Source organism: Natrix helvetica, assembly GCF_964273705.1.
Source record: "Natrix helvetica genome assembly, chromosome: 1".
Classification (NCBI taxonomy): domain Eukaryota; kingdom Metazoa; phylum Chordata; class Lepidosauria; order Squamata; family Natricidae; genus Natrix; species Natrix helvetica.
Window position 1 is genome coordinate 212068342 of NC_138548.1, and position 26557 is coordinate 212094898.

At 42.2% G+C, this 26557-nt stretch overlaps 2 protein-coding genes across 4 annotated transcripts in view; one reads left to right on the forward strand and one right to left on the reverse strand.

Moving 5' to 3' along the window:
- The window catches only part of LOC309382716 (uncharacterized protein), a 17539-nt gene extending 8621 nt beyond the window's left edge, over window positions 1-8918 (forward strand). For 2 of the 3 annotated variants that reach the window (XM_081934493.1, XM_081934492.1), the window contains exons 2-3: window positions 6267-6374; window positions 6912-8918. In XM_081934493.1, coding sequence (XP_081790619.1) covers window positions 6299-6374; window positions 6912-7738 — 903 coding nt within the window. In that variant the 5' untranslated portion in view covers window positions 6267-6298 and the 3' untranslated portion in view covers window positions 7739-8918. Of the gene's footprint in view, window positions 1-3220; window positions 3568-6266; window positions 6375-6911 lie in introns of those variants that run through there. The other variant, XM_081934491.1, reaches the window with a different exon arrangement.
- A 1499-nt stretch (window positions 8919-10417) lies between these two features.
- On the reverse strand, window positions 10418-26472 carry PFDN5 (prefoldin subunit 5). The gene is made up of 6 exons (XM_081935316.1): window positions 26312-26472; window positions 18629-18731; window positions 17053-17084; window positions 13840-13914; window positions 11132-11237; window positions 10418-11020 (listed from the first exon to the last, which is right to left on the reverse strand). The coding sequence occupies exons 1-6, from the start codon at window positions 26381-26383 to the stop codon at window positions 10941-10943; spliced, it is 468 nt and encodes a 155-aa protein (XP_081791442.1). The 5' UTR covers window positions 26384-26472; the 3' UTR covers window positions 10418-10940.
- Between the last annotated feature and the right edge of the window lie 85 nt (window positions 26473-26557).

The window sequence follows — 26557 nt, forward strand, 5'->3', positions numbered from 1 at the left end:
TTCTTTTGCAATTCATTCTCATTCAGGTAACCAACCATTAAGTGGCAAGAAGTCCATCTTTTTATTCCTCTTCTGACAGTCAGCAATTAACAGCACTGTGAAATCCTTGGTGCTCTCCAAGCTTGGTTGTTTGCAAACAATTATCCAATTAGGTAACATCATGGCATTAGAACTCTAACCTGCAAGCAATGTTTATGTCATAAGAAGCAGCTTAGATTTCATGAGAATTAATTAAAACAAATGAATAGGATGCCAAATAGGCAGAGCAGCTCAAACTGAATACATCACTATGAGACAGAAAGATTACATCCTGCAAACCTGCAAGTCAGAACAGCAGTTTACAAATGATTTATATCTGACCGAAGCAGGCTGTCCCGATCTAGTGAAAATATAGGTACTTCAGGTGTTAGATATCCATCATCCCTACTGGGCATCTCTTAAGATCAACACAATTGAAAATAGAACTGCAGTAACAACAATGTTTAGGACATCAGAACAGTCCTGCTAGATCAGACAAAAGATCCATTTTGTCCCACCTAACATTAATTCCAATGACTGGCTGGATACTTTTCATGAAACATATAATCACCCTGAAATATATTAGCTCACTCACATCATTTATTTCCCAGCAGTTGATATTAACTGGGACATGGCTCTGATTGTGAATTTAATTTAGACAGGATACTAGTGGGAGGCAAATTTAGGCCATAGTCATCAAAATTGGTATGATCCACGAAGATTAAAAACAGCAGAAGGGTTACAGATGTTCTGTCCATGAAATACAATACAGGTAGTGCTGGACTTTGCAATCACAATTGAGCCCAATATTTCTGTTGCTAAGTGAGACACTTAAGTGAATTTTGCCCCATTTTACAACCTTGTTTGCCACAGTTGTTAAGTGAATCGTAGTTGCTAGTCACACGATTGTTAAATGGATCTGGCTTCCCCATTGACCTTGTCAGAAGGTTGCAAAAGGGGATCCGATGACCCCAGGACACTGCAACCGTCATAACTATGTCTCGGTTGCCAAGCTTCTGAATTTCACTCATGTGACCATGAGGATGCTGCAATGGTTGTAAATGTGAAAAATGGTCATAAGTCATTTTTCAGTCACTAAATGAATTGTAAGTCAAGAACTACCTGTTCAGTAGGGAAAGTAACTACTGGAAAATCAAAGGCCAAATCTAATTGGTCAGTTACATTATTTAGAACATGGGGAGACAGAAAGTAGATGTTTGTTGTTTACAGAATTCCTGTAAAAAACAAAATAAACTAGAAATCTGTCAACCCTTAATTAAAGTAGTATAAAAAGATCAGAGAGGGAATCTATGTATTTATAATGTTTGCCATGTCCTGGGGTCATGTGATCACCTTTTGCAAACTTCTGACAAGCAAAGTCAATGGGGAAACCACATTTATTTAGTAAACACAGGTTGTCCTCAACTTATGACTACAATTGAACCCAAAAATTATATTGCTGAGTGAGAAATTTATAAAGTGAGTTTTGCCCCATTTTACGACTTTTCTTGCCACAGTTGCTAAGTGAATCACTACAGTTGTTAAATTAGTAACCCGGTTGTTAATGGAACCTAGTTTCCCCATTGACTTTGCTTGTCAGAAGGTTGCAAAAGGTGATTGCATGACCCCGGGGACACGGCAACCGTCATAAATGTGAGTCAGTTGTTAAGCTTGCAAATGTAAATCATGTGACCCATGGGGATGATGCAAAGGTCATAAATGTGAAAAATGGTCATAAGTCAGTTTTTTCAGTGTGGTTGTAACTTCGAATGGTCATTAACTGTTGAAAGTCAAGGGCTACCTGTATGTTACTAAGTTAACTGCAGTAACAACTATGGCAATAAATGTCATAAAAAGAGCAAAATTCACTTAACAACTGTCTCGCTTAGCAAGGAAATGTTGAGCTCAACTGTGGTCGTAGGTGAAGGACTACTGCACCTGTAATGTATGCAAAACATTGAAGGTCCAAATTTTCCACTGGTTTGGGAAACGGTCACATTTCTACTCCAGTGCTCAGACTAGCTGGGCAAGTGCAGGAATGGAATTCTACAATTCTGGAACACAGCCAGATTAAGGTCAGTTGATGCCCTAAGCACAGTACAACAACAGAGCCCTTGGCCCTTCCAATGCTAAATGACAAAACATGAAGTTTAAGTAAATGCCAAAGGTGAAATAAAGAGATTAAAAACTCAGTTTTCTTCCAGGCTGAACTCCAGAATTAGAGTTTATTAAATATACTTTTTTTAAAAAAAATAACATTAAATAGCAATAAGCAATACAAGCAAATTATTTAACAACTAGAATAAAAACTGCAAAATTTCAATACTTTTAAAACATTGCTAGTTAAGATTGTTACAGTATAGGAGAAAATGCAAACCTAAAAAAAGACTGAAAACTAAAGTCAAGAGTTAAGAGCATGATAGTTAGGGGAAAAAGCGGAGCACAATAATGCCTCATTTCCATTGGTTCCCTAAGCAGATGCTTTATTTAGGTTAATGCTTAATCCAGGGTTTATCTGGAAGGATATGAAACGGTAAATCGAGTTAGCCAGGCCGGAATAACAAGAGACAAAAACGCAAGTGCAACAAGCTAGTTTATCTTTGGCCTTTCTTTTTTGCTTTCTATTTACAACACCGTTGCATTCAGAGAAGGCACAGACATAGAATTCTTTATTGGCCAAGTGTGATTGGACACACAAGGAATTTGTCTTTGGTGCATATGCTCTCAGTGTACATAAAGATACATTCGTCAAGAATTCTAAGGTACAACACTTAATGTTAGTCATAGGGTACAAATAAGCAATCAGGAAACAATCAATATCAATATAAATCGTAAGGATACAAGCAACAAAGTTACAGTCCTGCAGTCATAAGTGGGAGGAGGTGGGTGATAGAAAGAGCTATATTTATTTCTAGCGGATTGCCGTTCCTTGCATTCCCCGCCGTTCAGCCCCAGCGATGCACCCATAAAAAGTTTCATCCGCACGGATTCTCTGCCGAACGAACGAACGATTCGTGCAGCCTGCACCCCTCGTTTTCCCGGTAACGATTTTGCTACCAACGCTCCCAAACCTTGCTACGTATTTGCAATCCGGGAATCTCGAGATAATCCTCTTCCAAATCTAATTTGGATGCACACAGGCAGCCTTGCAATGTGCATCCAGCCTGAGAAGAGCGGAAAGTCACCCAACCCTTTCTTGACCTCCTCCCTAAAAAAAAAAAAAAAACATTAACTGGAGCTCCGGGAGCTGGACCACCTCCTCGTTTACACCCCCGTCTTTAAAGAGTGTAGAAGCCACACGCTCACCCTTTCAACCATAGAGCTCCTAGTTCCTCTCTGCTCCTAGCGATCACCAGGAAATACAACGGAGAGGAGGAGGAGGAGGAGGAGGAGGAGGAGGAATAGGGGGTTAAATTAATCGGGGAACCTTCCTGTTCCCAGCAGCCCCCAAGAGCCGAGAGTTGGGCTTTACTGGAGTCGCTTGCGGTGGCTTTGATTCTTTCCGCGGTGCTTAGGCGCCCCGGAGACGTGACTTCATCCCGGGCAAAAGTGAGTTTTGATTGGGGGAATCCGCGCGGGTGGGATAAATGAGGGGGTTGGATGCATCCAAATGTAGGAAAACATTTGGAGCAACGTTGCATATTTTGCAATGATCTCCTCCTTTGCTCCCCGGTAAGTGCCCGATGGAGGGCAGGACCTCTGTCGCGTAGCAAAAGACAGCCTTATTTGTTGGGATCAGATCGTTTCTTGCTGCCAAGCTTGGAACGAAGAGTTTCCTTATTCCACCCACCCACCCCTCTCCTTTTCTCCCCTCGACCTGGGTGAAAACTGTGATGGCTTTCCCAACGATGAAGCCCACGCTTGACACTCGGTTTAGGCAACGCTCTGACGTTTCAACCCCTGTACTACCCGGCGGGCTTGTAGCTTCGCTGCCCCAAACGACGAGGCTTTGCTCGCAAGATGGCCACCCCGAGTTAACAGAGAAAGCTGTCATTTAAAAGTTGCGATTGAGGAGCGCAGCCCCAGAGCCCATCTTCCACCAAGTTAGGGGTTGCTAGGTTAGAGTAAGGAAGGCGAGAATGAATCCTTAGTCTCCAGGGCAATCTTTGAGCAGTGTACCAGGAGAAGGAAGTCTGGGAGTAGGGATGGAGATTGAAAGATAGGAAACCGACACAGAAAAGGGATAGTATCCTGAGCTATAATGAAATTTAGTTTTTAAGTCCTGTGCAAACACAGCCATTGTGATTACAAAATTATATTTTATGGTATAAACTGGGGTATTTTAAACTGGGGTATTTTAATTTCTAATTTCATTATTATTATCTTATTTATTGTAATGGTTGTTACCTCCTCCGTGCAATGTAATATATATATATATATATATATATATATATATATATATATATGTGTGTGTGTGTGTGTGTGTGTGTGTGTGTGTGTGTGTGTGTGTGTGTTTATTTATTGTACGCCGCCCCGAGTCCCTTGTGGAGAGGGAGCGGCTAACAAATCAAATAAATAAATAAATAAAAATAATAAACACTTGCGTAAATCCAGCTAACTTTGGCTTGGTTATCAATTTTAATTAAGCAAACCAAAGTTTATTGCAACAGCGAACTTGATGGAGTGTTCTTTGACAGCTTAAAAATAAAAAGATTTCCAGGAGAACCCAGATTGTGTTCATTGTCTCTCATCTCATCCTTTTTTAGCACAGCTACTGTGCCTTTTACCATGTATAAAAATAAATGAGAAATAAATGTTTTCTCAGTTCAGAGATACTGTGGAGCAGTGTTTCTCCATCTCAGCAATTTTAAGACAAGTGGACTTCAACTTCCAGAATTTCCTAGAAGTCTTCAAGTGGCTGAGGTTTAGAAGCACTTCTTCAGAGGTGGAAGCCAGATTGCTTACTATACCAGGTCAATGTTTGTCTTGTTATTATTAATCATGTAAACATTGGGGAAATCACAATCTTTTGGAAATAAATATATTTTTTCTCGCTTGTTAGCATGCTGAAAGAAGCTCTTAAAACTGGCGGTGTTTGCATGTAACCAGTTGTGTGTAGAGAAGCTGAGATAGTTTTACAACAAAAACTCAAACTATGCATACATGGGAGTTAAAATGAGAACACTCCTCAGTCTTGCTGAATTAATTATTTTGAAAGCCACAGCCGCTGTGGGTTAGGTCATAAAAAGAGACAGAATAACAAACAGAATAACAGAGTTGTTATTGATTGCTCTGGGTAGTGGGAAAAGGTTGGTGGCTTCATATGATCAAATATCCCTGAATTGAAATAACCAATTTCATTGTATTTAAGTACAATGACAATAAAGATTATACTTATAATTGGAGAAGTGATAGCTAATACAAACAGGTTGCAGGAACTGGGTATGTCTAGTTTAATAGAAAGAAGGACTAGGGGAGACATGATAGCAGTGTTCCAATATCTCAGGGGTTGCCACAAAGAAGAGGGAGTCAAACTATTCTCCAAGGTACCTGAGGGTAGAACAAGAAGCAATGGGTGGAAACTAATCAAGGAAAGAAGCAACTTAGAACTGAGGAGAAATTTCCTGACAGTTAGAATAATTAACCAGTGGAACAGCTTGCCTCCAGAGGTTGTGAATGCCCCAACACTGGAAATCTTTAAGAAGATGTTGGATAGCCATTTGCCTGAAACGGTATAGGGTTTCCTGCCTAGGCAGGGGGTTGGACTAGAAGGCCTCCAAGGTCCCTTCCAACTCTACTACTGTATTGTATTGTACTTGTGATATCCCTAGTCCTTGGGATGCCAAGGTAATGGCAGGATGCTGATGAGAGCATGCATTTGTTTTGAACATTTTAGTCCGGGATTTTCAAATCAATGACAGGGTGCCTATATCGCATCCCAATAATTCAGGAGCTTAGTGGTGAATAGTCCATCTATGGTGTAAATCTCCTTTGTTATCAAGGAGATCAAATTTAAAATGCTAGAATAGCTATTCTTTATACAGCGTGTCAAGGAGATATTTTGGCTTGGACAACTACATTGGATGTATTTTGGCTTGGACAAAATACAAGGATGTATTTTGGCTTGGACAAGTACATTGCCAGACTGGATTTGAACCCCAGAAATGAGGCATCACAAAATATATATAATGGATTTGATCAATAGTGACTAGCTTTTACCCAATAGGAGAGGAAGGAAGTGATTGTGACTAATTCTCTCCCCCCTGCCCCTCCCCCTCCCCCTCCCCCTCTCATCCTCTCTTTCTCAGATACATTCTGACTTGAAAATCCTTATTTTGAGATGGCACATGAAGATCCTCGCAGTGCAGAGATCCATGGCTCAGATAACGGTGGGACCATAAGGAGAGTCTACATAGGTGAGAAACTGGGGCAGAGTAAGAGACATGATCTGATATAAACAAACTATTGCCAAGGCAGTAGGGGGGCTGAAACGTGTTTTTTAAGTCCATAACATCCAGATAACTTTCAGAAGCAGCTTAAGGAGATGCCCCCTAAATTCACTGAACTGTGAGGAGGAAAAGGAAGGACAGCCCTATTAGTCTTGCTAGTTTCTGTTATTCCAGCCAAATAATTTTAGTCTTTCTGTGAAGTCAAATTCAATGGAATCAAAATTCCATATGTTTTTGTCCTGATCTTTTAAAGGTGATTTTCAAAATACTTTTAAAGTGGTGTATATAGCAGATATAGGGAACCTTTAGTTGTCCAGGTCTTGTTGCTCTTTCAGTCAACTCCAGGAAGTGTGGACCGTGGGTAGATGAGATGGAAGTGATTATCCAGTAGTATCTGAAGGACCAGATTCCCCACTCCTAGCCTCTGGGCAGAAGAGGCGGGGAGTTCTTTTTTTGGTAAAACCTGGGTCTCTTTCTGAACAAAATGCTTCTCCCTCCCAAAAGCTGACAGAGGCAAGGTGCGCAAGAGTGAAGATGACTTGAAGCATGAGGCCATCCAGTCCACAATACAGAACAGACCACCCACCTGGAGGATAAGTTCACAACAGGAAGCCTCTCCTTTAGAACGGCAGGGGAATCTGTTAGTCTCCGGCAACTACGGTGAGGGCGATATGGCTGTAGCAACCAGTGTTGTCTCCCGATCCAGCAAGCAGCGCCCCTTTATTTGCAACGAGTGTGGCAAGAGTTTCAGCCATTGGTCAAAACTGCTGCGGCATCAGCGCACACACACTGGTGAGCGTCCCAGCACTTGCACTGACTGCGGGAAGAGCTTCTCACAGAACTCGCACCTTGTGCAGCACCGGCGCACACACACCGGCGAGAAGCCTTACGTCTGCCGTGACTGTGGCAAGAGCTTCAGTTGGAGTTCCAACCTGATCCAGCACCAGCGCATCCACACAGGAGAGCGTCCTTACACCTGTGCGGATTGTGGTCGCAGTTTTACGCAAAGCAAGAACCTGGCCAAGCACCGCCGAACACATACGGGGGCCCGACCGTTCCGTTGCCCCGAATGTGGCCGAGGCTTTGCACACAGTGCTGGCCTGATCAAGCACCAGCGTTTGCGCCATGACACGGACTCCCCCATTGGCCATCCATGCCCAGAATGTGGACAACGCTTCCGGGCTCCTTCAGAAGTGGAACGCCATCGCGTTGCCCATCACGGGGCCACCCCATCAGAGCCCTTCATCTGTGTGGAATGTGGGGAATGTTTCACCAAAAGCACTACCCTTATCCGTCACAAGCGAGTGCACAAACCGATATTTGTGCGTTGAGGGTTTCTCCCTCTGGTGGGATGTGAATTCTGAGTGATGTCCAAGTTAGTAGCCTGGAGACTGAGGATAGTTTGGGGTCCAGCGTGACTCCGTATCCTGGATCTCGCTTGCTTAGATCAAAGGCCCTGTGTGAGCCAGTCTATCCAACTAGGGAGTAGCAAGAAGGGGAGGAGGTAGGAAATTCACCTTGGAGCTTAGACTCTGGTCATTTGTTGGAAGACAAACTGTGTCCAGATCTTAATCTGCCTTCTGAGGCAGGATGAAAAAATAGTTCTCACATCTGAGAACTAGTAGGCTGTTACTGTAAATAAAGTTTTTAGTTTGAAGCCATAAGAATTTTTGAGAAGGCGGGAGAAGAAACCTGATCTTCAGTCAATCTAAGATTTATTGAGACTTCAAAGAGTAAAAATGAACAAGGAAATACCTTTGAGTTATTTTTGTTTGGAAAGATATGTGAAGTGGGGGGGGATGAGGGCAATGAAGAGTGGAGGAATCAGAGGATTGAAACCCATTTTGTGCAATAAAGTGTTTTACAGTATATCCCCTAATCTCAGTTGCTTTCACTCTTAGTTTCCTTATGATGATCTTTTCAGTAGAAAACCAGGCAGAGTGTGTCCGAAATGGAAGATGGACCAAACATTGAATAGACAATAGATCTACATTGCTGAAAAGGTGGAGGCACACAGCAGAAGAACCTAAATTATGATTGTGGGGGCTACTGTATTAAGTAGAAATATTAAACAGATAAGGACTACAAAATATTTGGGCTTTTTAAAATAACTTTTCTTGAGAGCAGGAATGGTTCCCAATACATTCCAAGTTTCAAGTGACTTAAACCAACCTAAAGCTTAATACGTCTTTGTGTTTTTGTTTTCCTCAGGAGATCATGTCTCCAGAGCTTGGCAGTTCGATATTGAGCAAAAGATCCAGTCTAAATATCAAAAATTAGTGACAGGAAACTATGAGATAAATTGCTGATAATTTCAAATGTTTTGACTTGCAATACTAGAATATATGTTTAAGCTTTGATGGAAATTGTCAGCATTAAGATATTAAATGAAAGGTTCTTACCTGTAGCTGTGAATTTATAAAGTTAAGAGAAAGCCCGTGGTGGCGCAGTAGTCAGAATGCAATATTGCAGCCTAATTCTGCTGACTGCCAATTGCCAACAATTCAGCAGTTTGACTCTTACTGGCTCAAGGTTCACTCAGCCTTCCACCCTTCTGAGGTGGGTAAAATGAGGACCCAGATTGTCAGGGGCAATGTGTTGACTCTGTAAACCACTTAGAGAAGGCTGTAAAGCACTGTGAAGCGGGATATAAGTCTTAAGTGCTATTGCTATTTTTAGAATGGATGTTCTAAGAAAACAGCAACCATTTCCCCTGCTTATTGCCCTTTTTTTGCAGACTTGAGAACCTGTATTGCTCAAATTCAGAGGAAAATTGCAAAACAGAGCTATGATTTCCCTTTTGAAATGAGGAAATATCAAAACTGGTGTCCTTAAAAACCAGGGTCCAAAACCTGGTGTTCAAACCACAGGATCCCACTTGGAAAGCATCCACCAAAGTGAAGATAACCCATCTTGAGCTCAAACTGTTTGTATTCAAAATATTTTGTGTACCTGCAGTGAAACCTCATGTCAGGATCTGAGAGGCAGTACAGTGCCCCAGATAGTAGAGTTCTGGACAAAAGTGGAATGCTTTTTTTAAAAAAAGGCAGGATGAAATAGTCTGGTAGTAAAGTAGCAGATAACCAGGAAATGAGCTACAGTTTAATTCTGAGGAAAGAAATACTTTCAGATTGGCTCATTCCTACTAATACAGGTTTGGCTAAGTAAGTGAGGAGGGCACTATAGCCCATTTGTCCTGTAAGTTCTAGTCCTGCCTTAGGTATTAAAACCAGATGAATGATGTTGGGCCACTCACTCTCTTAGCCCATCCTACCTCATGGGATTGTTCTACAAAAAATAGGAGGAAAGAGCATTATGTATGTTCTCTGCCTTGAATTATTTATAAAGTAATAAAGAACCAATAGGAAAAAATACTAATAAATAAAATGAGACAAAGAAATATTAATCCAAAAAGGACTGGGGAGTATTAAAAAAGCAATTGCGAGATGGATAAATGACAGCAGTTTCTACAGTCAGCTTATGGAGTTGTTGACGAACTTATTTTCTGCTTGTAGAGTTTTTAATAAACATCCATCAGACCTCTCTGGAATATAATACTGGCCTGCATTGACCTCAGGAATCAAAACTGTATCTTTATTCCCGTTTTAACAGTGGCCAATCGAGATTCCAGGAAAGCTTGTAAGTGTGGCGTGGCGTTCCATTTTTGACAAGCATCTGCTAGTTGAGGTATTCCATCTTTTGAGTATGGATTATAATTCTAAAAACAGAACCAAGATAACTTGGATTACCAGTGTCTGTGACATATCTCAGCCAGAAACAGTAGTGTGTTTGTTAATAACCCAATGACAGCACTAAGACTTAAGATTTAAATCATAATATTTCTTCAAACCTCTGTGGACCTCCCTGTGATGACATCACACACACCCCAGGGGTCCACAGACCACAAATTGATAAACACTGCCTCATTCCTCTCTCTTGTCCTCTATCATGGAAGCATACTTTCTCCGTTTTTCTTGACATGTGGAATACTTCTAAACAATGCAGAGATCTTGCAGGTCTCTCTTAACTTTTATTTTCCAACAGTACCTTCAGGACACAAACCAAATCCAGAAGTATTCTTCAAACTAAAGTTGTAACTCAAATTGATTACACCCTGTTTTTTTAAATCAAAAGAACCTTAACAAAACCAAACCAGGTGGGCCATAGAGCTTTCTGGGCAGCAATGCATTAGTCAACATGCAATTATTGCTTGCTTTGTTCTATTTATTTTGTACAATTCCATTTACAAGCATTGCATTTCACTGGGCCTCTTATAAAAGATGGCCTCCAGGTGCCATAACTAGCAAAATGTAACATAACATCTGAAAAGTCAACAAGTTGAGCAGATGTGGTCCTCAAGATGTTATCATTCCCAAAAACTGAAGCACTCCCATATTCACTTTAACAAAACAGAAACTTAACATCCCCTTACCCTCCCACCCTCCCCTTACAGCTGCATGCAGCAGGAATGCTGCTTCCCTCCAGATGTTTTGACCATCATAAAATAATAGGTGTGCGAGGGAGTCTTCTTTGCTAGGCCTTTGTTGGCATCATTTGTGATGCACCTGCTGCTGTCAGTTGCTGAATCTTTTGGTTCATTGTTTCTATTACAGCTGTGAAAGAAAAGAAACCAAACTCAGTCAGGAAAGCATTTGAGCAATAATGGCGATAATCAGAATCAGATGGAGTTACATTTACAGTTTTTGCCTGCTGCCAAGGCCTACCTTGTTTCATTCCATGCTTCTCCTGAAATGCTGGCTGGATTTTCTCTATTTGCTTTGTCAGGAAATCAATCTTCCTCCTGAAGAAGTCTTTAGCCTCATCCACTGTCTGCCAAGATCAAAGGTGTTGTTACTCCACTGTTTACAATCAAAATGGCTTTGTCAACTGAGAATGCCCAGCTAGCACCTTGCAACTGTTACTGTGACAAACCCAAATTCATTGATTAATTTGGATGATTTTCCCAATCAGATTTTGGCTTGTATTTTTTCAGTCAACAGCGGGCGGAACTGGTTGTTTTCTGGAAAGTTCAGAGAACACCAAATGGCCCATCTTCAATACCTTTTGCCACCTTCCCCTGTATATAATGGAAATGGGATGGGATCAGTTGGGGTCAGCAGCAAGATACTTTGGTGGCATATAGACATATAAAAATGAATGAGATGAAAAGACTATTTAAATTTGATTATCTCTGCCAAGATTAGAATTCTCTGTTAATTCTTTTGAAGATGGCTTTTGTTGCACCTTATACATTCTCAAGAAACGTGCCTTTTTTCACAACCTGTGTAAAAATCAGATCAAAGAGGCTTCCTAAGATTTATTTAGTGCATGGCACATGTTAGCCAGAGATCACCGAAGCTCCATTCCTGTCCCTATACAGTTTATTCGCTCACGGGAATCGAACTGAGCTGCAGACCTCAGCAGAGTACAAGCTCAGCATCTTACTGTGGGAGGCACCACGGCCCCTGCTTCCTAAGAGCCTCTTATTCATGGGTCCACACAAATAGGGACCCATGCTTTTAAAGCTTCTGGCTGAAAGGCAAGCCGGGAGGGGACTCATTGCACATAAAAGCAGCTCAGAGATTCATGAGATAATGTATAATCAATAGAGTACAATTTACAAAAAGGGAAGAGATAGATTCAACTACAAAACAATTCAGGCACAACGTGAGTTCAAGCTATGGAAGACTGGCATAAGTAGATTCAGTTAATGTGGTAGTGGGCTTGTTTATTTGCCTTATCAGACATCAGGTTAGGAAAGCTTGAATCCTAATCTCATTTTACCAGGATAATAATAATAATAATAATAATAATAATAATAATAATAATAATAATAAAAAATTTTATTTGATTAGCCGCAACCCTCTCCCAAAGGACTCGGGGCGGCGTACAATCAAAAGGATAAAATACACATAGGACACACATACATACGAAAAAACAAGGACAATTACATTTGTGCATGAAGGAGAGTAGACTTGTAGGATGATAAATACTAAACTCTGCTCAATTTGGCAGATTAAAAAAGCTACAAAAATGCCAACAAGAGCTGTCTCCAGGCTGAAAATCTTCACAAATAAAGATAATACAATACAATAGCAGAGTTGGAAGGAACCTTGGAGGTCTTCTAGTCCAACCCCTGCCTAGGCAGGAAACCTTATACCATTTCAGACAAATGGCTATCCAACATCTTAAAGACTTCCAGTGTTGGGGCATTCACAACTTCTGGAGGCAAGCTGTTCCACTGATTAATTGTTCTAACTGTCAGGAAATTTCTCTCAGTTCTAAGTTGCTTCTCTCCTTAATTAGTTTCCACCCATTGCTTCTTGTTCTGCCCTCAGGTGCTTTGGAGAATAATTTGACTCCCTCTTCTTTGTGGCAACCCCTGAGATATTGGAACACTGCTATCATGTCTCTCCTAGTCCTTCTTTTCATTAAACTAGACATACCCAGTTCCTGCAACTGTTCTTCATATGTTTTAATCTCCAGTCCCCTAATCATCTTTGTTGCTCTTCTCTGCACTCTTTCTAGAGTCTCCACATCTTTTCTACATCGTGGCAACCAAAACTGAATGCAGTATTCCAAGTGTGGCCTTACCAAGGCATTATAAAGTGGTATTAACACTTCACGTGATCTTGATTCTATCCCTCTGTTTATGCCGCCTAGAACTGTGTTGGCTTTTTTGGCAGCTGCTGCACACGGCTGGCTCATATTTAAATGGTTGTCCATTAGGACTCCAAGATCCCTCTCACACTTACTACTGTTGAGCAAGGTACCACCTATACTGTACTTGTGCATTTCATTTTTCTTGCCTAAATGTAGAACCTTACTTTTTTCACCAGTGAATTTCATTTTGTTAGATAGTGCCCAATGTTCATGTTTGTCAAGATCCCTCTGTATCTTAAGCCTATCTTCTGGAGTGTTGGCTATTCCTGCTTAAGTTAAGATAGTCTTTAACTTATGACCGGCTGTTTAATAACAGTTTAAAGTTATGACAGACCTTCCCAGAGGTATTTGCAATGTGTTTTTGAAGGTGCAACAGCCACAGCTCCTGGTCACATGGTCAATTTTGGGTGCTTGGCAACCAGCTTAGCTTTATGGCTGTTTGCAGCACCCTCTAATGATGTGACTAAACTTTATGACAATTTTTGCTGGTTTCCAACACTTTCAGTTTCTGGCAATAAATGCCCATTGTGAAAATGGATTTGCTTAACAACTGCAGTGGTTGCTTAATGACGTTTGGTTGACGTCCGATTTGTAACAGTAATCCAATGCTCAATTACAGTTGTAAGCCAAGCACTTCCTTTACAACTGTGCCTGTATGATGGAAGACCAGTTCTCAGCATTTCCTGCGCTATTAAATTATGGATTGTTGCCTCCTTGGAATTGTGCCGCCCCTTCAACCCCAGCCTTAGAGAAATGATAATTGTCTTACCTTTTCTATATAGTAGCCTGTCCCTACATCTAACAATACATGGCTCCCATCGGAAAGCTTCCCAGGAACATACATCTGTAAAGAAAGGTTAAGGAAAAGCACAAGAGCTTGGCAGAATCAAGCACAATCAAGAGGAAAAAAGAATTAAATTTCTAGTCCAAAGAGAAAATCTCCCATTGGAGAAAATAAAAAACTCACAAGCATTGCTAGGTCATAACCCTCATGTATGCTGATGAAGAAACAATATTAGACTGAATTGTTATAATAGCTGAAATAATATTATAAAGCATGGTATCAGTTTTTCTTCACTAAGTAAAATAAATATTGCAAAACAATAAGAGTTGAGTACTTTTGGAATTTTTTGGAGCTTTAGTTTTGGCTGATTTATGTTAATAGTTCTATGAGACCACTTTATACCACCCTGGTATTTCCTGGTTGTCTCCCCTTTTAGTAGGGAAGATCTAAGCTCACAGTTATTTTTTAATTGAGCCAGAGAATTGCCATCTGTATCCAAAAATATACTCACAACAAAATACACCTACCCACCTGTGCTATGCATTGAAAAAACCTAAAACAAGGCATATTTCTGTAGCTCTCTTAAATCAGGGGTGTCAAACTCGCAGCCCACAGGCCGCATGTGTCAAACGCTGGCTAGGCATTTTAGCAAAGGGGAAAAAGTTCATGTGACGATGTGGGATTGTCACCCATGCTCTAAGTAAAGGACACAATTCTAGTGTTCCCAAATGTTAAAAAAACAGGAGATTCTTAAGGGTTTATATTTGTGTTGCCTATGTAGCTCCATATTAAAAGTTTCTTTTGCTTCTCTAGTGTCTTAAAAATCCAAAATGTTCTAATCAAGGTAAGTCACAGAGGTTCCATCCAAATCATAGGTACAGAACTAATCTGCAAAAAAATATCATTTAACAGAAGGCTGCAGGAGGAAATTTATTTATACCAATACATCATGAGCTGAATGAAAAGATGCCTCTCCCTCTTAAAAAAAAGATTTTTCTCTTGGAGAACTTGAATTGGAAACACAGAAATAAAAGACAGTACTTGGCTATTTTCTATCATTTTCTTAGGAATTAGAGGTTGCATTACAACTGAGGTACTTCCTCTTCTCTTGGTACAGTTTTGGGTGTTGGTATATGATTGCTTCAAAGTGTTGCAATTTTGTGTACAAAAACAGTTCATCAATACTTAAAACGAAACCTCTATGGCAGTGATGACGAACCTTTTTTTATGGCGTGCCAAAATTGCGCACGTGTATGCTACTACACACCTGCACATGACCACTCAATTCTCCGCCCATCTGCACATGTGCACGTGACACCACCACCACCCCGTGCATGCGCAAGCAACCCCTCCCCAGGCTCCGGGGGCTTTCCTGAAGCCTGGCGAGGGCGAAAACAGCATCCTCTGCCCCCCTAGAGGCCCTCTGGACGTGATCCATTTCTGAACTTCCGGTTGGCCAGTTGGGGGCATTTTCTGCCCCCTCCAGCTTCCAGAGGGTTTCCTGAAGCCATTTCCGGCTTCCGGAGGGCCTCCGGGAGGCCAGAGGAGGCCATTTTAGCTTCAGGAGATGGTGGTTGTGAGCCTTGGGGCTCCAGGGAGGCCCATGTGTGCAGGGCACTGGGCTGGCTCTGGTTGCAAAATGTCAGAAAATTCCCCATTTTGCAAGGGGCTCGCAAAGAGTATGAAGTGGGCGGGGGCGCTTCTTCCAACAGCCGAGATCCCAGCACCTCTTCCTTCCTTGGCTGTTGGAAGAAGCTCTGCGCCTGCTTCATTCTCTTTGAGAGCCACCTTGCTTGCCGCAGCACAAGTTGAGTGTTGCACACATGGGCTGCCCGGGAGCCCCGAGGCAACCACCATCTCCAGCTCGGGCGCAACTGGAGCCAGCCCAGTGCCCTGTGCACATGGGCTGCCCAGGAGCCCTGAGAATTTGAAACTACCACCGCCCCAAGCTCAGGCACACATGGGCGTCTCCAGCAGCCCTGGGATGTCTGCTTGCCCACCCGCTGCATTGCCGCTACCGCCACCATCCCTCTCAACCCCAGCACATGGTGGTGGTGCGTTCCCACCAAGGGCTGCCCGCCCACCCACTGGCCAGGCCAGGCTGGACGCTGACCTCAGAAGGCAAGCGGGTATGGGGGACCACCTCTAAGGCCACGTGGAACGCAGGGAAGCATGGCAAGGCCGGGGGGAAGGCAATAGGCTGCTTGCTCCCTTCCCCGCAGCCCTGACATGCTTCCCTTCCTCCATGTGGCCTTACTGTTGCCTGCCTTTGCAAGCTGGCCATAGGGACGCCGGGAAGACCGCATGGAAGGCAGAGCAGCTAGCTAAGCCTTGACTCGCAGGCTTACTTGGCTGACAGATCAGGGGCGCAGTGCTTGAGGCAGGCAAGCTGCAATGCAGAGACTGGGCGGGGCAAGCAAGCGGTGACCAGGGGACTGGTTTTGGGGGTGAAAATGGCCTCCCCTGGCCCTCCAGAAATGTGAAAAATCAGGTGGCGAGTGCACGTATGCATATTGGAGCTGACGGCTGGCGTGCCACCAAATATGGCTCCGTGTGCCACCTGTGGCACACGTTCTATAGGTTCGCCTTCATGGTTCTATGGTATAAGGTTCTGAGACTTCTGCAAGTACCATTAGTGTGTCATCAGGTTAAACTTTCAGTTGCCATGGAAGCATTTTTTTTTTGTTCTCAGTTGAGCAACTAGTGGAAGTCTCAACAGAAAGTATACTAGAGAGCTAGGCAGAGCAGTGGTTCACACATTATGCTTCATCATAAACTGCAATCAATATGTCATACAAACATGCCAACCACTTTCTGCTGAAAAGTATGGCATTATCCCAAAGGGATTCTGATTTCTTATTAACTTTGATTAGGCCTTCTTTCCCTCCCTCCCTCCCAAAACCTCTAACTGCGTCCAACATATAGAAGTCTACAGTTTCCAAGGTTTGCTTCTAGATTTGTTCTCATCAGAAATGATGACAGAATAGCCAACCTGTGCAAACAGTGTTTCTCTTTTAGAAGTGGCAAAACACATTTGGCCTCACTGAAATAATAGTAACTCACTAAACTGTAAACTCTTTGATTGTTTAATCCCACTGCCAAATTATTAGAATTACTACAAATTACTATATTTATGAGGAAGAAAAAGTTAAAAAGTTGAAGCTGTTCCAGGATATTATTATTTTGTAAAAAGGATACAGAGCTGGAGAGTGGAACCAGTAGCTCTTTACCTAAGCAGAGGAGAAAAATAGGTTTTGCAATGTGTTGTAGATAAGGCTACCCTATAAAAGGACAAACTATATCTAATGTAGAATATAACAGCTAGAACAGCCCATATACCATATTAAACAAATCATGCTAGCTGGAAACATCTACTTCTAATACGATCTAAACTGTTGGTGATCGTTGTGTAAAGGCCGTAAATTGTTTAGAAACATAACACTCAAGGAAGGACACCTTCGGGATTTATTAATAGATATTAAGGTCTGCTAAGGGTTTTTTTTCCTCAGCTTCTACTGCTGAGACCATTAGAAACTGTCCGTCATGTGAAAATGGATAGGAATGCCATCTCACCTATGTCCCAATAAATAGAATTAATGCCCTCATCTCAGGTGTAGCTAACACTGATGTTACTGTCATTTCATTAGCATCTTAAAATCTGAATATTTTGGAAACACTTGGGCCGTGTTAACACATAAAGCATGTTGTCTGTTTTATATGGCCCCTACTATTTTACTAATTGCACTATGAAGCTATTATATAGAATTAAAAAATAAGGGGGAAATGCTTAGAAATATTTTCCCAATCAGCAGAACTGATATGTAGTAATATTTCAGAAACAGTTGAATTCAGAATAATTTTTTGTTAATGAATCTGAGACACAGAAACTATTGCCGAGTTCCTTTTGAGTAGTGTTTAAGGTGTGATACTAGAACCACTGGGGAATCCCCCCTAAACCATCCCTGGCTCCATGAAATTATTTCCTGGCCCATGTTACATTAAAATCCCAAACAATCATGAGAAGCAATAAAGCTCTTTAGGGGCCCTTCACAATTTGTAAAGGAAGTGGGAAGGGCTCCTGAGATTTAAAAAAAAAGTTTAACAAACATAATTTTAGAGTATCAAACATACCAGTCTCTAATTTCTTGTGTTTGCTTTTCTTTACTTCACGAAGAAAAAATAGGGAGTGAAAATGTTTGGTTTAAAGTTGATATGCACTGTAGGTCATTAGCAGGGATCAGATTTAGCAGATTTTATAATATTTTTCCAGTTCTCGGTTATTTAAATCATAGCTGAATAATCTCAAACTAGATGACCCCTAAAATGTACCAATGAAACTTCAGCCACTCACTGTAAAATTATAATCAAAACAGAGAAGAATCTTCTAGATAAGAGGAGCTGAGGACCAGCACTAATTCTATTCCCAAACTGACAAGGCTGTAATCTTTCACCCACTTATCTAAAACTCAAGTGAGTACGGCTTCTCAGAAGATATATGTAGAACTACACTGCAAGCCTATCCTCCTTTAGGTACAGAATCTCACTAGATTCCAACTGTCATAAAGAATCTCACTAGATTCCCAACTGTCATAAAGACAGTTGGGAAACCTCTGGCCTGGCAGGTGTAAAACTCATCCCAGCATTAGCCAGTACAGCCAATAAGGAGGAATGTTAGGAGTTGCAGTTCAGCAAAACCAGAGATTTCCCATAAAAAAATTCAAACACATTTTCAAGACACAGCTGAGGCTACAAAACAAAGGGAGTTATTACTTGCCTTCGTTGCTCTTATTTAATACATTCAGACAGTCTTTGGCTTCCACATATTTTGTTTGTACCACCTTAAGTTGTGCAATGGATGAAGAAAGGAATTCAACTTCCTGGAAAAAAAAAACTCAAGAGTTCAGCAATGAAGGCCACACACTCAGCTTCCAAACAATTGTTTAACGTTAGACATTCTAAAACAGTCTTAGAAAATTTTGTCACTGTACTATTTAGTGCACTGAGAGATGCGACAATTATTTTATTTAAACATGTCTGTTCTGTTCTTACCAAAAAGGTTTAGCATCTTTTTATGACAAAGTGACACCAGCGAGCAGATACATTGCAAGAAAATGATGGAGATGTTAGGGCTACATAGCTCACAAGTGTGGTCATTAACCACAATGTCCTCTTGCCCCCAATAAAATATTTTGGCTTTTTTTCCCACCATGTGGGAAGAACCGGACTACAAGCATTTTCCCTGTGTGGAAGCATAGTGTTCAAATTAGGGTGGAGAATCTGTGGCTGTTGTTAAAATTTCCAACCACATTGCTGATGTTGAACAATGTTGTGAGCTGTAATTCAGCAACATTTGAAAGGGATTACAAGAACATCTAATGTTTATCCTAAACTTGCCTTAACATTGAGCAATGAAAATCAAAGCAATTGGTTCCTTAAGGACTTCATTAGTGAATTGAAATGTATAATTTAAAGGATAACAGGACGCATAGGGAATGAGTGACAAAAGTTGGCTCAAATCTTAACTGCATACATTTTTGCCATATAGTCTTCTATAACCAGTCTAGTGGACAATTAAACTGTATAAGATTATCATATAAAGCTGTTATCTTTTTTTATCTCTTAAAGTAGGAGAACATAGACTTTAAAAATCAAAACTATAGTTCTGGGATTCTTAGAAAAATTAGAATAGGGTCTTAATCCCAAGAGTTAAATTTAATTTATTCACAAGATATCCAGTTAAAACATACTTTCCAGCTTAACACACAAGGCACTTGAAGTGGCCTAACAAGAGAATCACCCACTACTAGCCTCACTCATTTTAATCTTGCATGAATTTCTCTTTCCTGTCCTCCTTCATATTTCATAGGCATTAAATTAGGAAATAACAATACCATCTCTCACTCCCCACCCCACTGCTGCCTCCCCAAATACCTAATACTGAAAGATGCCCCTTGTGAACAAAAGCAACAGCTGACATGCATAGCAGGTTACCATATATACCAGTGGTGGGTTGCAGGCAGTACACCCCAGTACGGGCGTATCGGTGCCTGTCCGGAACACTGGGTACCATTCCAATACCTGTCTTTAAACTCTTCAGCTCTTCCATACACGAGCATGGCGCGTACAGCGCCTGCACGACACTCCGCCAAGCACCCGGAGCGTCGCGGAGACGTCGCTGGAGGGTAGAACACATGCACGCGCTGCGCGCGTTCATGTGCAGGATGCCGGGCCCCGTTGCACCTCACTAGTTGGGGCCTGGGGCCTACCAGATCTCTCCCTTGGGGCCTTCTGCCTCTTGTCTCCCTGGTTCTTGGAACCCTTGCTCCCAGAGGAACTATGGGATGATTTCCCACCAGTGCCCTTCCTCCCCTGTTATGGAGGATCTGGCCTGCTGCGCTTCGCAGAGGGCCCTACCAGCTCCTCTCGTGGCTCTAAACCTTCATCTGCCATTCTGTCGATGGGGATCAAACTTGGGTAGCTGATTGTCGGCTTGAAGGGTGAAGCTGCAGCAATGAAGGGTACTAGACACTGGCCAGCCAGCTCCAAAGCACCTGCAGATCCGTTTAATAGCTGGAGGCTGGCTAGATTGCCAGGGAACTCCAATGCCGCCTTCCTGAGACAGGAATTCTTCTGGGGGGGGGGCACGGAGGCCCTGCCGGTACCCCAGACAGGACCAGGCACTCCCCGGCAGCAATCTTCACTGAGGTGGTGATGCGCGGGGTGTTGATATTCTCGATGACTCTGGCGACTAAAGATCAATTTGGACGTCGAAAATGGCTGTCACAGCTTCGCACTACCAATAAAGAGTCCTCCAATGCCTGCCGGCGCCTCAATTAGCAGCCGTTAGAAAGCACACAAAAGCGTCGCTTCCAAAATGGCCACCGCGCTTGCCGAGCTGTCAGAAACGCTGCCATGGAAACCAGGTTCTTCTGAGGCTCACAATCCTGACAAGCGGCTGTCCCCGTACTCGCCGGCAGCCGCCGGACAAGTGGTCTCTGCAACCCCGACCACTGCGTGCGACCAGCAGCAGGTTACAACCCGACAATCACCTCAGCAATCCGAAAGGGAAAGAATCCTTGTAATAGCTTACTTATCTCTACACCGAATACTCTACACTAAGGAAAAAAACAAAAGAAAAAATCTGAATTCTGAAATCTACTATGATTTGCCTGGAGAGTTCCAGTCTATCTGTCAAAGGACCGAAGAGCTCCCCAAAACTAGTCCTAACGGGCGGGCTGAGTTTTTAAACTGACCTCAAGGAGGCAAAGGAGGTGTGACCAAAGAAAAATCTACTCAGTCCTAGAGCAGATAGGCTGTGTTAACCCTTGCTTGGACTCTCCAAGCAGTGCACAGGAGAACCTTGCAGTCTGAAGTAATGTTGAATCTCCTTCCAATTTCTTTGATTTTTTTTTCTGCATTTGTAATAGACCAGCACCATCCTGTGGTCTGCTTAAAACATATTCATTTTGGCAGTGGTTTGTTCTCTGAGCTTGCCACTTAGCTCCCAAACGTTTTGTTACATTTTCAGAAGGACTTTGCATGAAGTATCTTATTCCATTTCTCTTTCTGTGATGGTGCTGTCAGTTGGTCACGTGACTGGCTGTTTGCGTGGCAAGGAAATCAACTGGTGAGGTGATCGGTTCCATCGAACAATGGAACCGGCCACCTCATCAGTTGATTTTCATGCCATGCAAACAGCCAATCATGTGGCCAACTGACAGCACCACCACACAAGACTTACAGGTGAAACTCGAAAAATTAGAATATCATGCAAAAGTTCATTTATTTCAGTAACGCAACTTAAAAGTTGAAACTAACATATGAGATAAGACTCATTAAATGCAAAGCACGGTAGTTCAAGCCGTGATTTGTCATAATTGTGATGATTATGGTTTACAGCTCATGAAAACCCCAAATCCACAATCTCAGAAAATTAGAATATTACATGCAATCAATAAAACAAGGATTGTACATAGAACAATATCGGACCTCTGAAAAGTATAAGCATGCATAGGTACTCAGTACTTGGTTTGGGCCCCTTTTGCAGCAATTACTGCCTCAATGTGGCATGGCATGGAACCTACCAGCCTGTGGCACTGCTGAGGTGTTATGGAAGACCAGGATGCTTCAATAGCGGCCTTCAGCTCTTCTGCATTGTTCGGTCTCATGTCTCTCATCTTTATCTTGGCAATGCCCTGTATATTCTCTATGGGGTCCAAGTCAGGGGAGTTTGCTGGCCAATCAAGCACAGTAATCCCACAGTCATTGAACCAGGTTTTGGTGCTTTTGGCAGTGTGGGCAGCTGGAAAATGAAGTCAGCATCCCCATAAATCTCATCTGCAGAAGGAAGCATGAAGTGCTCCAAAATCTCCTGGTAGACGGCTGCGTTGACCATGGACTTAATGAAGCACAGTGGACCAACACCAGCAGATGACATGGCTCCCCAAATCAACACAGACTGTGGAAACTTCACACTGGACTTCAAGCATCTTGCAGTGTGTGCCTCTCCATTCTTTCTCCATACTCTGGGTCCTTGGTTTCCAAATGAGATGCAAAAGTTGCTCTCATCAGAAAAGAGGACTTTGGACCACTGAGTAACAGACCAGGTCTGTTTTTCTTTAGCCCAGTAAGATGCTTCTGACGTTGTTTGTTGTTCAGGAGCGGCTTGACAAGAGGAATACAACATTTGAAGCTCATGTCTAGGATCCATCTGTGTGTGGTGATTCTTGATGCACTGACTCCAGCCTCAGTCCACTCCTTGTGAAAGTCCCCAACACTTTTGAATGGCCTTTTCCTGACAATCCTCTCTAGGCTGCGGGAATCCCTGCTGCTTGTGCACCTTTTTCTTCCACACTTATCCCTTCCACACAACTTTCTATTAATGTGCTTTGATACAGGACTTTGGGAACATACAACTTCTTTTGCAATTATCTTTTGAGGCTTTCCCTCCTTATGGAGGGTGTCAATGATGGTTTTCTGCACAACTGTCAGGTCAGCAGTCTTTCCCATGATTGTGATTCCTACTGAACCAGACTGAGAGACCATTTAAAGGCTCAGGAACCCTTTGCAGGTATTATGGCTTAATTAGCTGATTAGAGCGGGGCACTTTGAGCCTAGAATATTGCACCTTTTCACAATATTCTAATTTTCTGAGATTGTGGATTTGGGGTTTTCATGAGCTGTAAGCCATAATCATCATAATTATGACAAATCACAGCTTGAACTATGTTGCTTTGCATGTAATGAGTCTATCTCATATATTAGTTTCACCTTTTAAGTTGCATTACTGAAATAAATGAACTTTTTCATGATATTCTAATTTTTTGACTTTCACCTGTATATATAAAAAAGAGAAACAGAACAAGGCACTTCATCCAAAGTCCTGCTGAAGTTGTTACCTAGTCTGGTAATAAAATGCTCAAGAGCCAAATGGCAAGCTCGGAGAACAAACCACTGCCAAAATCTACAATCCCAGCTACAAATATTTTCTATTATTTCAAACTTATTCATTTTGTTTGGTTTGTTGTCTGTTTATTTGGTTACTGATCTTGATCAAGGGAACGCCATACTTACATCTTTAGTAGGGAAGCTTTATATGTTAATATCTCAAGTTAAAAAGAATTACAGGTGGTCCTCAATTTACAACAGTTCATTTAGTAACCGTTCAAAGTTAGAATGGCACTGAAAAAAGTGACTGATGACCATTTTTCACACTTATCACCATTGCAGCATCCCCACGGTCACATGATTTAGATTCAGATGCTTGACAATTGACTCATATTTATGACGGTTGCAGTGTCCCAGTGATCCCCTTTTTGCAGCCTTCTGACAAGCAAAATCAATGGGGAAAATCAGATTCACTTAACTTCTAATTTAAGAACTGCAGTGATTCCCTTAACAAATGCTGGGGCAAAATTCACTTAACAAATGTCTCACTTAGCAACAGAAACATTGGGTTCATTTGTGGTCCTCAGTTGAGGACTACATGCATGATAGTTTTCCCATTCCCTTTGTGCTTTCTTTCTTGCCTGATGAGGTTGATTTATCACAAGGATGGGAGGTAGTGCTGACAGCTCTAGTCAAAAGCCTCTAAGCTACATGCCCCCGATTATGAAACTTAATTCCCCTTAATATTTAAAAATCGTTTAATACCTAAAAAGACAGCAAAGAGACCTATCTCACACATAAAGGGTTGGTGGAAGGATACTATGTGAACTGCCCCCTCTCCCCCTCCCCCCTTGGAAAAGAATGAAACCAAACCAACTGTCAAGCTGTTAACCAGCGTTCAAAAAACAAGAAGGCTGCTGAGAAAGAAGGCTTGAGATTTCCTGTTTTCCGTCCTATATTTGTGAATGTCATTTAAGTCAGTGACATTCACAAATAATACACCATCCCTCCCTGTGTCTTCAAGTTCCCCGTTAAAAGTATTTTTAAATCCATTTTTTACATTAACAAGAGTGGATTGTCAAACAGGAGATTGTAAATTACAAGTCTCTTAAAGCAAGGGCAACCATACCTTTTGAATTCATGACCTAACTTCATCTAGAAAGAGCAACTTCATATTTCTATAATGATCTAGCACTGACCCTCCTCTCTTAATTTATATAGTAACAGAAAGAGAAACTGTGTTTGGCCTTTATATTGAAATATTACAGAAATGATGGAGAAAATATTCAGGGTAAAGCACTCCAAATATTAAAGTATTATATAAAACTATTTGTAGAGAGGGGAAATTATTTAGGATACTCATTTTGAGAAGAGGAGAGGCATGAGTTCTATCTCATCTTCCTATGGCATTTGAAATTAAGTGACAAATTTACCAAAAAAACCAAACAATTTCATGTACATTTTTGGGGGAAAGAGAGGAAGGCAAAGCATAGTGACCCCAAACAGTTGAATTGCAACGTATTTCCAAGAGAACATACTGAGTTTTTAAAGCACTGATAGGGTAAAGGGTTGCCTAGCATGCTGTATAAAACTAAGAGCAGGAGAACATCTAGGTAAGTCACTTTCATACTCCTATATACTCATACACATTTCCATTTAAAAACTACCTATCTACAAGTTGCCCAACTCCTGGGGTTCAGACTTGAAGATACAACCTGGCGACTCAGAGGTACACAGGTAGTCCTCAACTTATGGCCACAATTGAGGCCAGCATTTCTGTTGCTACATAAGACATTTGTTAAGTGAGTTTTGCCCCATTGTACAACTCTTCTTGCCACATTTATTAAGGGAACCACTGCAGTTCTTAAATTAGTACACAGTTGTTAAGTGAATCTGACTTCCCTAATGATTTTTCTTGTCAGAAGGTTGCAAAAGGGGAATCACAGGACCCTGAAACATTGCAACCGTCATAAATAAATCTGTTCTCAAGCATCCAAATGTAAAGCACATGACCACGGGGATGCTGCAATGGTCATTAAGTGTGAAAAATGGTCATCACTTTTTTTTCTTTAAGAAATGCAGCGATACCCTTAAGAAATGTGGCAAGGAGAGTTGTACAATGGGGCAAAACTCACTTTTGTCCCTTAGTGCCCAACATTTTAGACCATGATTATGGTGCTACGTTGAGGACTTAACTGGTACCTCTTTCTGAGTCTTGGGGTTGCATCTTAAGGTCTTAACATGCAGAACTTTAACAGTGGAGGTTAGAAGATAAAGACCACTGGGGCCAAACAATAGTCCGTGATGGCCACAGGCAAAATCCTATTAGCAGTAGCATTTAGACTTATACACTGTACCATTTCACGGTGCTTTACAGTCCTCTCTGAGCAGTTTACAGAATCAGCACATTGCCCCTAACAATCTGGGTCCTCATTTTACCAACCTCGGAAGAATGGAAGGCTGAGTCAACCTTGAACTAGTCAGGATCCAACTGCAAAATTGCAGGCAGCAATTACCCGGCTTCTCCTTTTTTTATTCACTTGAGATTCAGAGAAAGTCGGGGTAGCTGCAGCCTTACTCACCCTTATCTGGAGGTGAAACCAAGTTCAATTGGTTCGTTCTTTCTTTCCCTCTCTCCCTCCCTTTTCCTTTTCTCTTTCTTTCTCTTCCTCCCTTTTCTCTTTCTTTCTTTCCACCTCTCTCTCTTTTTCCCTCCCTTTTCTCTTTCTTTCTTTCCATCTCTCCCTCCCTTCTCTCTCTCTCTCTCTCTTTCTCCCTCCTTCCCTTCCTTTTATTAGGTGGCCTCAGCATGAGCATCCACCCCAGCCGGGTGTCTTCCAGGACGTTCGGCTCCCAACTGTCACCTCCTTCCTCCATCCCGTGGCTTCCGAAGGCCAAGTGGAGGAAACCCACCACCACCCCGCTCTGGGTGTCGAAAGGACCCCTCCATAATCACACACCGAGCTGACCAAGCGCCCGTCCCCCCCGTCCCGTCCCCCGACCGGCAGCCGCGACGACGAGCGAGCCTTACAAGCCTACGCTTACTCCTACGCTTACTCCTATTTCTCACCTGATCCATCTGGCTTTTCAACACTTCCAGTTGCGGCAGGGAGAGCTCCGCGATGTTCACCTGCTGCGCCATCTTAGGAGGCGGAGACACACAGAGAGAGAAATCCCTCCGCGGACGCCACCTCGGGAGGGCAGGGACGTTCGCTCTAGCTGTTTGGAGCCTATGATCAAGGCGCCCTTTGTGACTCACGGCCAACCGAAAGGGCCGCTCTGCCCAGCCAATAGAAAGACGCTTACGGCTCGGGAC